This window comes from Mycteria americana, chromosome Z (assembly GCF_035582795.1).
Source record: "Mycteria americana isolate JAX WOST 10 ecotype Jacksonville Zoo and Gardens chromosome Z, USCA_MyAme_1.0, whole genome shotgun sequence".
Classification (NCBI taxonomy): Eukaryota; Metazoa; Chordata; class Aves; order Ciconiiformes; family Ciconiidae; genus Mycteria; species Mycteria americana.
The window spans coordinates 30386111-30401973 of NC_134396.1; the positions used below are offsets into that span (position 1 = coordinate 30386111).

At 39.5% G+C, this 15863-nt stretch overlaps 1 protein-coding gene across 3 annotated transcripts in view; it reads right to left on the minus strand.

Annotated features, from left to right (window-relative positions):
• The window catches only part of SLC24A2 (solute carrier family 24 member 2), a 112449-nt gene extending 97316 nt beyond the window's left edge, over window positions 1-15133 (minus strand). For all 3 annotated transcript variants that reach the window (XM_075527324.1, XM_075527325.1, XM_075527323.1), the window contains exons 1-2: window positions 15108-15133; window positions 12103-13180 (exon numbers count right to left, since the gene is read on the minus strand). In XM_075527324.1, the coding sequence (XP_075383439.1) occupies window positions 12103-13038 (936 nt within the window). In that variant the 5' untranslated portion in view covers window positions 13039-13180; window positions 15108-15133. The remainder of the gene's footprint in view (window positions 1-12102; window positions 13181-15107) is intronic.
• Window positions 15134-15863: the final 730 nt, after the last annotated feature.

Consider the following 15863-nt stretch of genomic DNA (forward strand, 5'->3'; position numbering starts at 1 on the left):
CCTAATATTTCTCCCAATATTTTTAAGGAGGGACAACAATGTTAATGTTGAAGAATTCTTAAGCAGGGAATCTACTAACACTTAAAACTGGCAAAAATGGCTGCTAACAAGATTATGCTTACCAAGATGCTTCAAAAATAGCATGCCACTAAATGAGAGTCTCATACGTTGTTTGTCAGTCTCCACCAAGCCTCACCACTGCTGTTTCTACCACCTTTCTCTCCGATGCCACATGTTCTGCCTTGCCTCAACACCATTTTGCCGTCAATATGCTGACCATTGTTTTTCTTGCACACAGTAATCCAATCAAGCAAGCTGAAATAAACCCTCCTACAGCACACTGTACAACGTTCTACAAGGCTTGAAAGCCACGGGTTTCTAAGAAGATTAAATGAAAGAGAACCACATCTCGACCTTTAAATCCAAAACTAAGGCATGAGTTTGCAATTCAGTCCATGCCTGTTACTGAGCCTATTGCTGTTATTTTAAGATGAGAGTCTGTATTGCTTTATGGATGTCCTCGTGTGAGATTATAAATCAACATTTATTTCCCATGGCCCTTAATATGAAAGAAGAGGTTGCAAGGTTTTTGGATGCTAAATATATGTACTATATATTACATCCTAAACACCCTTATGGAATTGCTTGCAAGCAAACAATGGACAAAGGAAGTTATCCAAATAATTTAGTAAGTCATTTCAATACTAATATATTTTAAAATACTGATTTTCAATATTGATATTTGCAAATAATTACTAATATATTTGCAAATGTATGTGCTAATATGTTTGCAAATAATTAGGAAATGGGTCTGGCAACTTTTCTATTCCTTTGCTTAAGACGACTTATGCTTTCCAGGTAGATACATTAAGTGAAGAAAGTAATACTTTACTCCCATCCCAACTTAGTGCACAGTTTCTTGCTTATGTAACAAATTTTAGTTACTGTAATTCCAGCTGTTGGCCTTTCCTCTGAATAACAAATGGCCTTTTCTCTGCATGAAATGTCATATAGTAAAGAATAGTGCCCTGGGCCATTCCCATGTAGAATCAAGTCCTGATTACCTCACTGGAAAGCAAGAAATCATCCCTCTCCAGTGATGCAGACCTCCTGTTTCTATCCCTGTAGATGCACAGGATAGCAGGAATTACTAATATGACATATTAAGGTATAATAAAATATGCCAATAGCTCAGTACGTCATGTCCTTGGCCTCATGCAGGAGTGATTTGTTGCTTGGAAGGAGTCCAAATTTAAGGAGAAAACAGACATATTTCTCTGAACAGCTAATCTGGAAAAAACCTATGAGAAATGTGCTGCTCAGAAATTTTAAATATTTGAGTAAGTCTTATGGAAATGGGTTACTAGGCAGAAGACGGGTGAAATGATGTAGGAAGTATGCAAATTACCATCCTGTGTATCTGCACTGTATCTCATTGACCTTTTATATGGCCTACATGGCACCTTTCAGACTCGTGATTATGTGTGCATGCATATACATAAGTGTGCCTATACTCACATACACAAATGGTAAATGATTCCAGTACAGACTGAGAACAAAACAATTAAAAGTTTACAAAATCACTTCATTATAATATGTAGAGTAGGATTCTGAGTGGTAGCAAGTAGTGATTTTATCTCAGAAACTGAACACAAAAACCAACAGCAATATTCCTCCAAAATTTAGTCCATGATCATTCTCTGACTAAATCTAAGGGGAATTTTGCTGTTGGTTTTGAGTGAGAGGAGACTCAGGTATTCTGTCTGTGACTTCTGGAGAGAAACTAGCATTGCTGTGCCTGCTTCGAAGATACATATAGGTCAGAAATCCATTCTGAACTGGAGAACTTAACTGTTTTTCATGGTTTTCAATATAGAGAGGAAGTAATAACCACTTCCTTGTCCAAACTTTGCAGAGTATTTTGTAATTATTTATATCACTGCAGCATTTAAAAATCCAACCAAGATGAAGCCTTCAAACAGGATATGCCTCCACCCAGAAACATTCTAAATTAAAACAAAGTATAGCAAATAAATACAGTGAATATTAAGAATAAAGCAGAAAACCAGGAATATTTAAATAGCAATAAAATTACACAGGAACAAAAAATAGCTGCTAGACAGCATGATGCTTTCAGATTTCTTCAGATGACTGCTTTAAAAATGTGTAAGTAACTTAATAATATGAACCATTTCTAACTACTCCTGGACAAAGCAATTTCTGGAGTTCCAAAATCTGGGTTTTTTCCACTCAAACATATGATTGCCATAAATTTTACCTAAATGACAACTTGGTGATTGTGCCTGGTAGCAATAAAAGGGATTTACTTAGTAATTTGATAAAAGCTTGCACCACAAATTAAACAACAAAATTAACATCTTATTAATCCCAAAAGAAGCGCTCATCCTCTAGTGTTACAAAACCTCCAAACTTCAACCTTCTCCCTTGGGCAAAAGCCTGCATAACTGGACAGGTCTCAAACGATGCCCTGAAGGTCACCAAACACAGGCTGTGACAGCGCACGTGCCTTTTCCTTAGTGCTCTACATCCGCTAGAGCTGTTTTACAGCAATGTGAGAGGGTGAAAAGTTTACACTAGCTGCTTATGCAATAAATGTCACTGGTATTACCACTGACTTTAGACTAGACTCCCAGCAGTAAGCAGTTAAGAGGTGATAAAGCAGGATTAATTCCTGAGGAAAATTTATGATTAATTTGTCAGTGTAGTATGCAGTACAAATTCCCTGCTATCTTTATTCTTCCTCGAACAAGAAATTATTTTGCACCAATCTATTCATCCCTTAAGTGTAGCACTTCATAGCGGTGTTAATATCATTGCACACACACCTTTAAGCCTATGCTCACACACTCACCTTAAAAGAAGTCATCCAAGATCATCGCTATTTATGGCTATTCATGTAAATGAATACAACTTCAATGATATGGAGGAGAGTGGAATAGTAATGGAATAGTGCAAAACACAGTAACTGAGCAGTAACTATTCTTTGAACTGCTCTGATGAAATTGCATCTGACAGGGACAGTAAAATTACCCAAAGTGAGCCACTGCTGACAACGGCAGAGCAGCAGTTACACCACTAGATAAAGCTGCTTTGGAGGCAGCGTGAGCTCTGAACCCTCCACCTGCTGTAGAAACAAGGACACGATCAACACTTAAAAGTCTCATTGCCCGCCCCAGCCATGAGGCTCAGTTCTACTGCCGGCAAGGCAATGGCTGTTTTTCCAAGACTGCTTTTTTTATCATTTCCTCTTTTCAGATAGGAAAGAGTAAATGAAAAAACATAAGCCAACAAACCACCAATGACAGCAAATAGCAACTGTATTTCCTCAAAGTTACAGGTATTGCCTGCAAAATAATGAAACATGTGGTAATGTACTACAATATATTTTCTGTCAGATGTAATTTGTTTGCCAAAAGTATGCCCTAAGGCTGCTCTAACAGGATTTTCAGTTTGCCTGCGACAATGACCTGCGCTTAACAATACAATTGCAAGAATTTCAGACACACAAATTTACAACAAAACCAAACTAAACCCAAATGATCTGATCTGCCTGTTTTCCCAAAAAGCAAAATAGAGCACCAACACTACTATTTTGACTTAGGTCCTATTATACAAAAGATGCTGCCTTCTCCTACTAGATGCATCATCAACTGATACTTGCAGAGATCTATTGCTAGATCATATAGAGAAATAAACTATTTCTTGAAATTACCTCCTGGACATCTATGTGTAATAAATAATCAGCAACTCAGTGACAGCTCGGATGATGAGGAAAAGACTGATGGTATGCTAACTATATAGAAGGGTAAGCATATATCAATGTACATAAAACTATATACATGATTAATCATATTCTTCTTACCAGGTACTCTGAAAGGCATTTATCTTTTTCCACCATGAGCTAGTGAGGGGAGGAACTGTGATTTCATACAGTCGTCTGAGCATCTAGTGTGATGGAGTCTGGATTATCATCTTGGTACTTTGGTATGAAAATTAGTAATAGTTAAAACATTTGTGTCTGTCTTAAAACAGAACAATACAGAGCCAAGAGCATTCTGTAAGAAGGAGTTCTCACTGACAGCCCAAATTTCCAGAATTTTGAAATGCACAGCTAAGGTATTTGGTTTGTACTGATAAAGGGAGATAGTGATTTTCAAGAGAAGTACTTAATGAGGGGGTTTGGATTAAAATCACAAAACTAGTCACCTTTCTTCTTCTAAACCACCTGTATCTCACCTCATGATGCATAACAACTGATCTGTACATAATAAATTCATTACAATTATCTGATTTTGCTCTATCCTGTCATTTTAGGTTCTAAAAAAGCTGACAGTGCCGAGAAAGAATGTGAATCTCTAGTTTGTGCCAATAGCACACTTACTGCTGCACAGATTAATGGAACCAGCCATTAAGTTAAATAAAAAAAAGTGGTATTTAAATAAGAGCTGGCTGAAATACAATGGAATATGGCTAATCTAGGTTAAGGTGAAGGAAACACCATTTTTTATGCTACAGAATTAGTAACACCATACTAGTCATAGTTTGCAGATAGGCAAAACACTGTAGATGACTGGGGAGAAATTAAGAAATCTTATTCTTTACATTAAAGTTTATTTTATAAATAGCAAAAAAGGTTGCTAAATAGATAAGAGATGTCTTAGTCGTTATAGGTATTACAGCTGTTTACTTATACTCATCTCTAACACCTCTTCCCATCTGTTCTATACTTTGTGTATAAAACACTTTTAATACTCATTCATCCCACACAGATCTTTTAAAGTGTAAACTTTCAGACTTCCTTTGTCTACATATTTCTTTGCCTTGCTGATTAAAATGAGATTTTAAATTTTGGTCGAAAGGACCAAGGGAAGCCGTTTTAATTTTGAAATATTGGTACTGTACTGATTGCTGTTTACCAGAAAGCACTCACTGGTTTTGTATGTTTGTTCTCTGTACCTAAGAAGTAAAATGTTAGTAAATGTCCAAATCGCACGTTGCCTTACACCTTCTTTGTAAAATATACAAATGTCCAACCACAAGCAACAGAAAATAGGAACCCAGACTGTCCACTTTAGGTTTAGTCCTTTCAAAAGCTTTCTGCACAGAAGGTCTCTAACTTCTATGGTTAAAAAGCCTGGCTTTCAACAGACACCAGACAAGCATGGGCACGTGCCTGATTTTTAAGAACTGTTCTGACCACTACTTTTCCACTTCTACATCGCTTTTGTTATAGGACTTTCTTCAGTATGAACATACTATCCATTATGCAGTAACAAATTCAAACTGGTTATAATCTTTTTCTACAGTTACAAAAGCAAAATGCCTGAATTCTTGGAAACAATTTCAGAAGGAGAAAGGACCCAAAAGGGGCTGTTTTCTCACCTCTACAGTTGGCAGTGGAAAACTGACTCCTGCTAATAAAACCAACAAAACCCCAGATCATTAACAGGGCAGAAGCACTTCATCAAACCTAATTTTTTGGCATGCGGCCTTGGTGGTGTAGTGCTGTCTGCCTAGGGAGTGTCACCACTCAGAAAGGCCACCCTAAAGTCAGCAGTGCCCAGAACACCACTATACTGTGGCACCCTCAACGCTGCAACACGTGCTGCCCTAGGTCAGCTTCCACCACCCACATCCCACACTTTAGAAAAGTTAGGTACCTACACCCACCCTTTAAAAACGTGGTGTGGAGGGCGCACTATAGCCTTTTAAAACAAGCACTGTAAAAGTAGGGGAGTCGGCTGTGCCTTGCCACCCAAAACTTTCACATGATGAGTGGGGCACCACATAAAGTGAGAAGTGAATGTGGGAGATCTGTATATAATTGCATAGAAGTTGAGCACTCTCACCACCAGAATCTGAAAAGCTTGTAAAAGCCACTGGATTTTGTTAAATATTAGTCTGGGATGTAAATTCGGAGAACTAGCTTGGGGAAAAAAGTAGAGGAATGTGGGTTAGATGGAAAAACAGTACCATGCCCCTCCACCTGGGTCTGGCATTTCTGAGCAAGCCTGGAAGCAAAACTATGGCATCTGAAGATGTCCTCTGTTTAAAAGTGAAGCTCCTTCACAGTACCCCCAAGGAGGCAGATGTTTTGAGGTCTGATATACTGATCTGGGGATTGAAATTCCACCTACAGTCTCCTGTAGCTCCCACATCCTGTTGAGGATCTGGACCAAAGTGCCCAAGACCAAGATGACAGAAGGAAAAACATTTATAAAGTCTCCAGCCTTTGAGACTCCATATTCCTCTACGTACAGCTTCTAGCACAATTAATTTAATCATGTCTGGAGTTCTTCTGAAATACAGCATGGTGAATATTTGCCAACACAGCTGGTTTTGTGCAGCCTCTAAGAAGTATCATCTGACTTCTTTTTAATTACTTGTGCTTTTTATTTTTAAATATATTGACGGATATGTTGTCCCCTTGCTGTTAATTAAGGGTGGCACAGTTTTAGCCTTCCTTCTCCCAGCACAATTAGCAAGGGTTGCCTAATGAATTGTAGTGGATGGCCATGATTTAAGAGCATTCAATTTCTATGCTGTCACTTTCTGCTCATTACCAGGGCACATACATACAAAACCAAGAGACTCCAGTGGTGAAAACCACTATAATCATTGCTTTGTAGTCAATAAATTACTGAGAGGCGCTAAAATAAACTGAGAATAGTATCCATTTCACTGTACTAATGGTTGCATACATAAAGTATCAGCCTTTGGGTATGTCAGTAATAGCCCTAAATTGAATCAACAACGCTAAATACTCAAGGCAAATTAACTAACAGTTACTCCTACTGGAGTAACATTAAGTTAACACAGAAGTAACTTGAAAGTTTGAGATAATAAAAGCATATAAAATGTAACACAAAACTGGGCTTTTATCAAAACAAAACATACAAGGACAGTAATGATGCTCATATTCCGAACACTTACTTGTTTTAAAACAATGCAACCATCTTGCAATGCAAGATGCAATGCAAGATGCAATGCAAGATGCAAAAACAATGCAACTCATAGCTCTATAGTCACACACATGCTTGCACAAGTAGACCAACTGTGAAATGTCTGTAAAATAAGACTCCAATCTCCCTATGAACTATGAAACACCGCTTTAAAATGTCTTTTGTTGGTGGCGAGAGAAAAAAGGCTATTCTATAGACAGAGTTACAGTTACTGGGTGTGTGGATTCAACATGAAGAAGCCCTGAAAAAGAACTGTTCAGGAGTTCAAACCAACTACAGACTCAGACCTTTTGCAGATTCCAGTTTTTCCTGTACAGATGCAGGTAATCTGTGGTTTTACTTAAACACATATTAGATCATACATTATAACAGTGACTGTGTGTATGCAGTGTTAATACAGCCACCAAGTAGAGAAGTACCTAAAAATACTATTAACAACCTTTCCTTTAGAATGCAAATACTGCCATTAAATACAATGTGGCAACACTTGAGATCAGTATAGATCTTAAAATACCACACACAAGCTATTCAAGTTTCTTAAGACAACAAAATTGGCAATAAAATAATGTCAAAGTATGTCTTGTTGGTAAAAATAGCTCATTTTCCAAATGCAGTTCTCTGTAAACGTAGAAAAACTGTAACTGTCTTGTATATACCATAAGCTATTTATCTAAAATGGTACTGTCAGTGAAACAGATGTCATTGCACAATATCCTTGTGCCACCCACATTCTGTTCTCCTAGTTGCCAAACAGAACTGTTTTGAGTTATTTACTGAGCGATCAGATTCAAGTATTTCTGCAATGATCTCCATGCTACATTAAAGAAAAAAAAGTACCTAAAAACTGATATGTAATTTCACATGATGTTTCACCATCATCTAATATATTAAACGTCTTGACCAGTACAGACTATGAAGAAAAGACTGAAACCTTAGCAGAAGGTCAAAAAATTCTTATTTTTAAGAACTTTGTATATCAGCTTTCTGCATTTTCCTCTTCCTGTCCGTTATACTCAATTTCAAGCTTCTGTTTTTAAACATCGTAATTCACCTGACGAAGATGTAGAATTAATATCGAAGTTTCTTCACCAGTCCTACAAAATCATCTGTTCTTTACAGGATAATTACCTAAAGCCTAAAAATCATGCCTCAGAATAAGTTAGGCTGGAAGGGACTTTTGGAGGTATCTCGTGGTGGGATCATACTACCTACTGTACGGCCCATTCAGGGCAGCCCACAGGGCTCAGTGTCACTTGTCAGGAACCCACCTTGGTCTGTGTATGTCATATGCCACCCTACATTGTAGGACTTAGCCATCTGGTTTTTATTCTTTTCACACTGTCTTGCTTTTTCATCTTTCCTCCTTTTTTCCATCCTTGTCACAGTGATCTCTGGAGTTCATCAGTATCAGACTGCCATCAGGCTTCCTTGAAGGTGAGACGGGGCACGGGACTATCCACAGTTCAAACAGGACCTTGGCAATGCACCCCATGAACTCTACATGTAAAAAACTTGTAGTCTGTTCTCATCAGCGTCACCAAATTGTTGCTAAAATTCAAGTTACCAGATTTTCTCAACTGTACCGTTTAAGAACGCATTTATTTGTTGTTGTATTGGTTTGTGAAGGAAAATAGTGAGCACAATGAAATTCATATCGAGTACTCTGTCTGCATTCATATTTGTACAAGTAACTGGCACATTAAAGAAAATGAGATCAGAAAAAGTAGTTAATTTTGAATATTCACAGTTTTCTAGCACAAAAATGTGCTTTACTTCTTAAAAACAGGGAAGAGAGAAAGGAACCTAAAAGACATCTATACATATGCATTCTAGCAACCCAATGAATACATCTAGAGCAAATGGCAGCTAAGCAGAAAAATCATTTTGTATCTAAGACCTTTTTCTCATGGGAAATACTGTCCTTCTTGAGAATGTAAAACTTTCTTCAACCGTTCAAGACGACTGATAATACAAGTACTGAAATTAAATACTGAAATACTGAAATAAAAACTGAAATACAAGTACTGAGATACTAACATACATTTTAGTATCTCAAGATGTTTTTCATTTGATCAGATTTTTAGTCTTTGATACTTGTTTGCTAATAAGCCACCTAACCCTTCAACTATCCAGCTTTATCATGCCTTATTTAGACCTCTCAACTTTGTTGAGCTGCTTTCAGATTACAACACAAAGTCTTAAAGATAAATACAGCAGGCACGTTTTTTTAGCAGAGCACTTGCCAGTTTGGCAACAGCAGAATCAACAACAGATAGGCAGAAGGAGTACTGGTTAGAGGAAAGAAGAGAATTTTCTATACGCTCCTGAAATAAAGTTCTTTCAAGACACTCTAACCCACCAATTCCAGAAAGCTGCCTAGCAATTCTCTGCCCTGCTGGGGCGGGGGGGGGGGGGGGGGGGGGGGAGTGAAAAAGCTTCCATTAGAAACAACTGAGATGGCAAATTCTGCATTTGATATACTAATTTGATTACATACAATTTTATTTTGCATTGACTCTTTGCATGCACTCTTGATGACTGGAAGCAATCTAGGCTAACAGCTAATGCTGTAGAAATGAAGCATCCTTTGCCACCAAAAGCCAAGACTATCACTTCTGCAATACTTACAATCCTCACTGGTTAGGAAATAAGCACCCATGTCCATTGCATTCACTACTAGGCACCAGATCTCAGACTACAAAAACATTTTATCCTTTGCTTTAGGCAGTAACTTCCAAGCTGAAAACCTAGGCACTTCTATCAGGCTTGGGGATACATGTCATAGTCTTTCCTTTTTTCTTTTTCTAATTTAAAAAGCAGCAAAACCAATTATCTAATAACAGTAAATAAATGAACACATAACTTCAGTGAGATTCTTTCCAAATAACTTAATCTGTGACATCCTCGCTATCAGAAAATCAGTTCATTCATCCTGCTAAATGCTGTTCAACTGAATAGTAAAATAATTCATAATGAGTTGTAATTTCAAAGTATTAGCTGAATATTAAAAAAATCTGTCTTTACAGCATGGCTCATAGAAGAAATACATGGTCTGATACCTTCAGAAGCTATTTTCCCCAGGAAGCAGAAAATGCATATTAGCTAAATTGCAACAAATTAGAGCATCTCTTTCATCCCCCTCTACCCCTCAATGATTTACAAATACATTATTTTATCATTTTAATTAACTTCAAGTTAATTCATGAAAAATATCTTCATGAAACATATGATGCAAAGCTTGTGTTTTTAGGAACAGTAGCCTGTTTTCTGATGTTTTTTCATCCCTATCTGAATTCTGTGCACCTATAATATGAATAAACTCTAAGAAAAATTAATATATCAAACAATAAGTGAGTGCTCCTAAACGTACCTTTTTAAAATCAAGTCCACCTAGAGTACTATAAACATTTATAAGTGCGATATGGCTCGCAAATGATTTATTCTTCTATCCAGCTGAAAATAATTGAGCTCTTACCATGGTATGTAGCTACGCTACCCCACCCTATAGCCTGGACAACCCAACCCAAGGCAGTTGCTTTTCATGTTGACTATTGTTTAAGACCAGTTATAGATTCACTTCTCCTCCAAATCCAGTATACGGACAGATGAAAGTGCATTAAACGGTTGCTTCATATACGATAGTCTCTTTGTATCATTACACACACTTAGCACAAACTGTCAAGGTATTTGCAATGCACTGTGAAATATTACATTATTTAGAAACTGACTATAGGTAGTTAAAGTAGCCCTTCATTCATTAGGGCAAATACTTTGTTGGTCTTGACCCTTCTTTTCATTTACGTATAAAAACCCAATTATGCATTCTGAGAAAGATGAAGGAGACCATGCTGATTTTGGAAAAGGAATGGAACAAAAAGGAAAATATAAAATTACAAGTAAGTGTATAGGTGTTAAACTTGGCTAGAAAATAAAAAAAATTGATAATTTTCTGGTTTTATTTTTGGTGGACTTTTTAATGGCTTGTCCTAAAACTGACAGCACCCGTTTGTACTGCTAAAATATCAGTCTCTCCCTTCAAAGTTAGGCATATAGGCAGAATCACCCGTTTTCTGTGAGTCACAGGCAGGTAGCCCCTCTCTATAGTTACATGTGCTCCAACTCTCTATCTTGCTGTTTACATGCCTGTACACTTGTATCAGTGGATTGTGTCTCTTCTGAACCACGCATACAGGGCTGTTAAACGGAAGAAATGAAACAGTGAACAGTTCCCTGATACTCTGAATAATTACTGGATAATAAAACCTTATCTGATGAATAACCCTATTGTCATATAAAACCAGACATTTCAATTTCAGTATTAAACACCCAATTAACATACTGCTACATACATAAGTATTTATGGGTTCAGCTTCCTAAGTCCCTTAAATATAGCCTGCTTTAAGAAGAGAGCTGTTTAAAAGATGATAATAATTCCTGAAGACCCACTGAGCCCCCTGTGCATAAATTCCCTTCTCTATGTGTGGCCAGGTATTAGGCCAAAAATTAGTTTGTTTAGTTGCAAATACCGTGAATGGGAAACCATCCTGTTTAAACAGAGGACCTCTGCCTTTTGCCATTGTGGTCACTGTTTTCTCAGAGATTTTTTTTGTGTAATTGCTGCTAATTACAACTGGAAGTTAATACTGTATATCAGCATCAGTAGATGAAAAACATGTATAAAAATACCTTTGTATGCTGTTCTAAGTGATTTGCTTTTTTGAGGAAGAAAGTGCATTAGAAGTCTTTAAAAAGCCAAATTTTGTCACAAGATCCTCCCCAGATATTGTTACTGCTTAATCCAAAAGCTTCGGGAAAAAATAGTAGCTATATCTCAGACCTCATCAATGTGCCAAAATGCTGAGTAAATGTTTATGTCTTTTTGCTGGCATTTTTTCTTCCTTTCTGTGTAACTAGGATCACTCTGGAGTTAAAAGCTATTGATTTACTAGATGTTTTATATTTTCAATCCTATTAGACTGATTAAACAAAAAAGACCTTTTAGCAAAACATTCAACTTTTTTATATTGCTTACTGCACTATATTAGGATCCTTATGATATAGAAGGGCTCAGCACTTAAAAGGACATTATTATATATATGCTAATTAAAAATTGACCAACCTTTCCTTCAGCATCTGCTGTTGTTACCTTCTCAACCTTGTTCCTGTTTAAAAATTTCTTCACCCATTCTTCTACTTGAACATTGAACTTCATGAAAGTCACATAGCAAAAATAAGCTGTCAGGAGTGTTAAGCTTTCCCACCACTTGATCAAGTTATCCAGAAAAAAGATGATTAGTAAGATCAAGTCAATGATGTAGAAGGACACATCTCGAAAGAGTGGCCACCAAGTAAGGTTCAAGATCTCTCTAGAAAATAAAGCACACATTCCAATAACAAACAGGATATTGAACACGGCAGATCCCACTATTGTACCAATGCCGACATTGCTGTGGGATATAAACACTCCTATTAAAGAAGTGAAGAGTTCTGGGGCTGACCCACCAGCAGCCATGAAGGTTGCCCCTGCCACATCATCAGATATGGTCAGTTTTTCAGTGATGACAGTCAGAGAAGGAACAAAGAACTCATCGCAGACTATGGCTAAGGCTATAAACATGTAAATCATTCCAATTACATGGAGGATCACTGCTCCCTTTCTTCTCTCCTCAAGAGAGAAAAGGTCCTTGGGGTACTCTCCCTCGGCATGATCACGTGTTGCATTGTCATGCTCAGCTTCGTATTTCATAGAAGCGTGTGGGTCCGGAGTGCCATTTTCATTCTGTTCTGTGAAATCCAACAGAGTTCTTTGGTGCCTATGCACCAGCTTTTGGCTATCTAGGCTGCTGGCCAATGCCATGCTATGTGGTTCCATCTTGAAAAAGGCACTAATTGAAAGAGAGAAAGTACTAATGGCCACTACACTTACAAGAAGCCCTATAATTCGTATTGGTCTCAGTTTTTTCCTAACATTCTGGTGCTGTCTGCTACCGAACAGCGGTTCCTCCAAACACCACTCCTCCAAGACACCAGCAACAGTTTTCTTCTGAAGAGCCATTTTGTGTTCTGTGTGAGATGCTGAGGGAGTCAGATGGGTTGTTCCTTCATACTTTTCTCCAGCTTTGAAGTCAGAAGTGCTGTAAGAGTTTTCCCAGAATCAAGTACTTTTACTCTTCATTGGAAGTATTTTCTTCATTCGTCTTAAAAGGACAAACAGGTATTATTAATATTAGTGAAACAGCATGCCATTAGAAGCTTCTAAAAAGCATTTTACAGACTGGGTTAAATTTAGAAATTAAAGCAGAATATTACCAACTGTAACATAAAACCCTGTCACATCCCATCAGACACAGCAACAATATGTTTGTTTCAGCAGTAACCCTGGGGATAACAGTCTATCAATACTCAGATCATTTTATGCCTCTCATATGCCTCTGAGCCACTGCTCTCCTCAGTTGCTGACAAAAAATCCTACTGGAAGGTAAAAACTGTCCCCAAGTGTTGCGTAAAAACGAAGAAACTACTATTTTAATGGATACACCAAAGATTATTACCTTCTGTAATTACTTTCCACCACGATCATGTAACGTCCAAATCCCAAATGCAGGGGCAATAACGTATGAAAAAGCAATCAAAGGGCTAACAAGCATCTTATCAGACCTTTAGGCAGCTGAGGCAGTATTAATTGAAATGTTATGCATGCATAGAGCAATAGTCATTGATATGTAGGTAAAACACTATGCCGCTGGAACAGGACCGAAATGAAGATCTAACACATCCACAGTTTCTTCAATTCCCCTGCAAAATCGACTCGAGTTTACACAGAGAACTCAGCTTGCTTCTGATCAGACCTAGGACACTAGCTTGGACTAGCTAAGACAAAATTTTCATTCACCTCTGGTTTTGGTTTATGTCACACATTCAGCTACAAATGTAGGAAGTTACTAAGAATACCTATATGGTAAGTATCTTTTAAAAGTGCTCCTCTTGCAGATCCTGAAGAAAATAGTTTAAATTTACACAAGAGCTGATCCTGAAACAAATGAACTGGTGAGAAATTAAACTATGTGAGAAGATCTATTCGTGTATGCCAGAGCTGAGCATATTAGACCAACAGCACTTTTAAAACAGGAAAAAACCACTATGTAAGAACAGGTGCTTTGGTTACTGAATTTGAAGAATATACATAATGTAGAAATTAGTTACGTATGCATTATGCATAGTAAGTTGCATTTTATGTGACACAAAATATAAAATACTTCCTAAATAAAAATGGATTATTAGTCCTTACTATTACAGGCAAAAACTACTTCGTTACACCACTTATTCAAGTCATTTGTCGTAATAGCTGAATACTGAACAATCTGTTAATCAGCAGAATATTGATTTTGTACTCTCAAAGACAGAATTACAACTATTGCATGCAGTTAGTTACATAAAAGTTATTAAGTCACGTGCAGTTTCTCCCGATTTTTGTGAACAGCTTCCATACTAAGAAGATGTCACAGAGGCATACTCCATCTGCAAGACACAGCACCGCAGCGGAGATATTTTATTTGCCACCTCAGAGTTACTGCTCACCGGACTGCCATAAAAACATTAAGCAGGAAAGATATCGGAACCGCACTACCGCTGCTGCGCGCAATTTACGGCGGATGGGCCGCGATAAATCACGCGAATGGGAAACGGGGAAAGCGTCCGGGCTGCCCGCTGCTCCGAAACTCGCGCAGCAGCGCCCAGCCAGACCGCTCCCGCTCCCGCCGCCGCCGCCGCCTCCCCTGCCCGCCCGCCGCGGACCCCAGCCCCCGGCGGAGCGCAGCCCCGTCTGCCCCGTCCCCCCGCGGAGATGCCGCAGAGCCTCGCCTAACTCCGCCCGAGTTCGCACCGCTCTGCTCCGCACCCCTCCGCGCCGCACAAACTTTCTTCCTCTCCGAAGCGGGAGCGGGTCCAGCCCCGGAGCGCGTCCCAGCCCCAAGGCCGGAAAGCCGCGGAGGCACTGACCGGCTGGCTCGGGGCACCGGGCACCCCTCAGCAGCCGGGTACCACCCACGGGGGCGGGCATCTGGGGAGGGGAGACCCCGCACCGCCGCAGCCCAACCCCCGCCCGCGCAAACCGGCGACGCTCACCCGGAGGTGCGCTGCGCCGCACTGCGCTGCGCTGCGCGCCGGCCCGCGGGCGCACGGCAGGGGCAGGGAACGGGCACGGGCACGGGCACGGGCGTGGGCGTGGGCATGGGCGGCCACCGCCACGGCCCCTCGCCGCGCCGTCTGCGGCGGGCGGCGGCCGCGGGATGCGCACCGCCCCGCACCGCCCCGCACCGCCCCGCGCAGGCGGGGCAGGCGGCGGCCCGCCCCCGCCCGGGGCCGGGGGGTGTCACTGCGCAGGGCAGCACTCCCCTCCGCCTTCGCAGGGGTAGTTGGGTTAGTGGCAAAGCCCGTGGCGAGCGTTTTTTTTGTTTTTTTTTTTTTCCTCTCCTTTGTCTTGGGTTAGCCGGTGCAGATTAACTGAGTTAAAATTCAGCGCTTCAGGCAAAGATAATGAGCCTCGAGGAGCGGGGTAATTTTAAAAAGGAGAGGTTTTTCCAAATGTTTTCTGAAGGGAAATCGGGAAAGGAAAGAAAAGAACGTTGCATTTGGGGTTTGATTTTAAGAAAGGTGACATCTCCAGTATAAAGCTACTATTGGTCATTAGTTTACTCATGCACAGAAATTTCTTCCAACTGCAGTTCAGAGTTCTCGCAGAGAACAATAAAGATGCACTGAACACCCTAGAAAACAGGGGAAGTTCGTAACCAGAACTGTCCCTTTCTATTTTGGTCTCCATCTTCCAACAAAGGTATTTCCCCAATAAATTGTGCTTCGTTAAGTAACTGCTTAAAGATT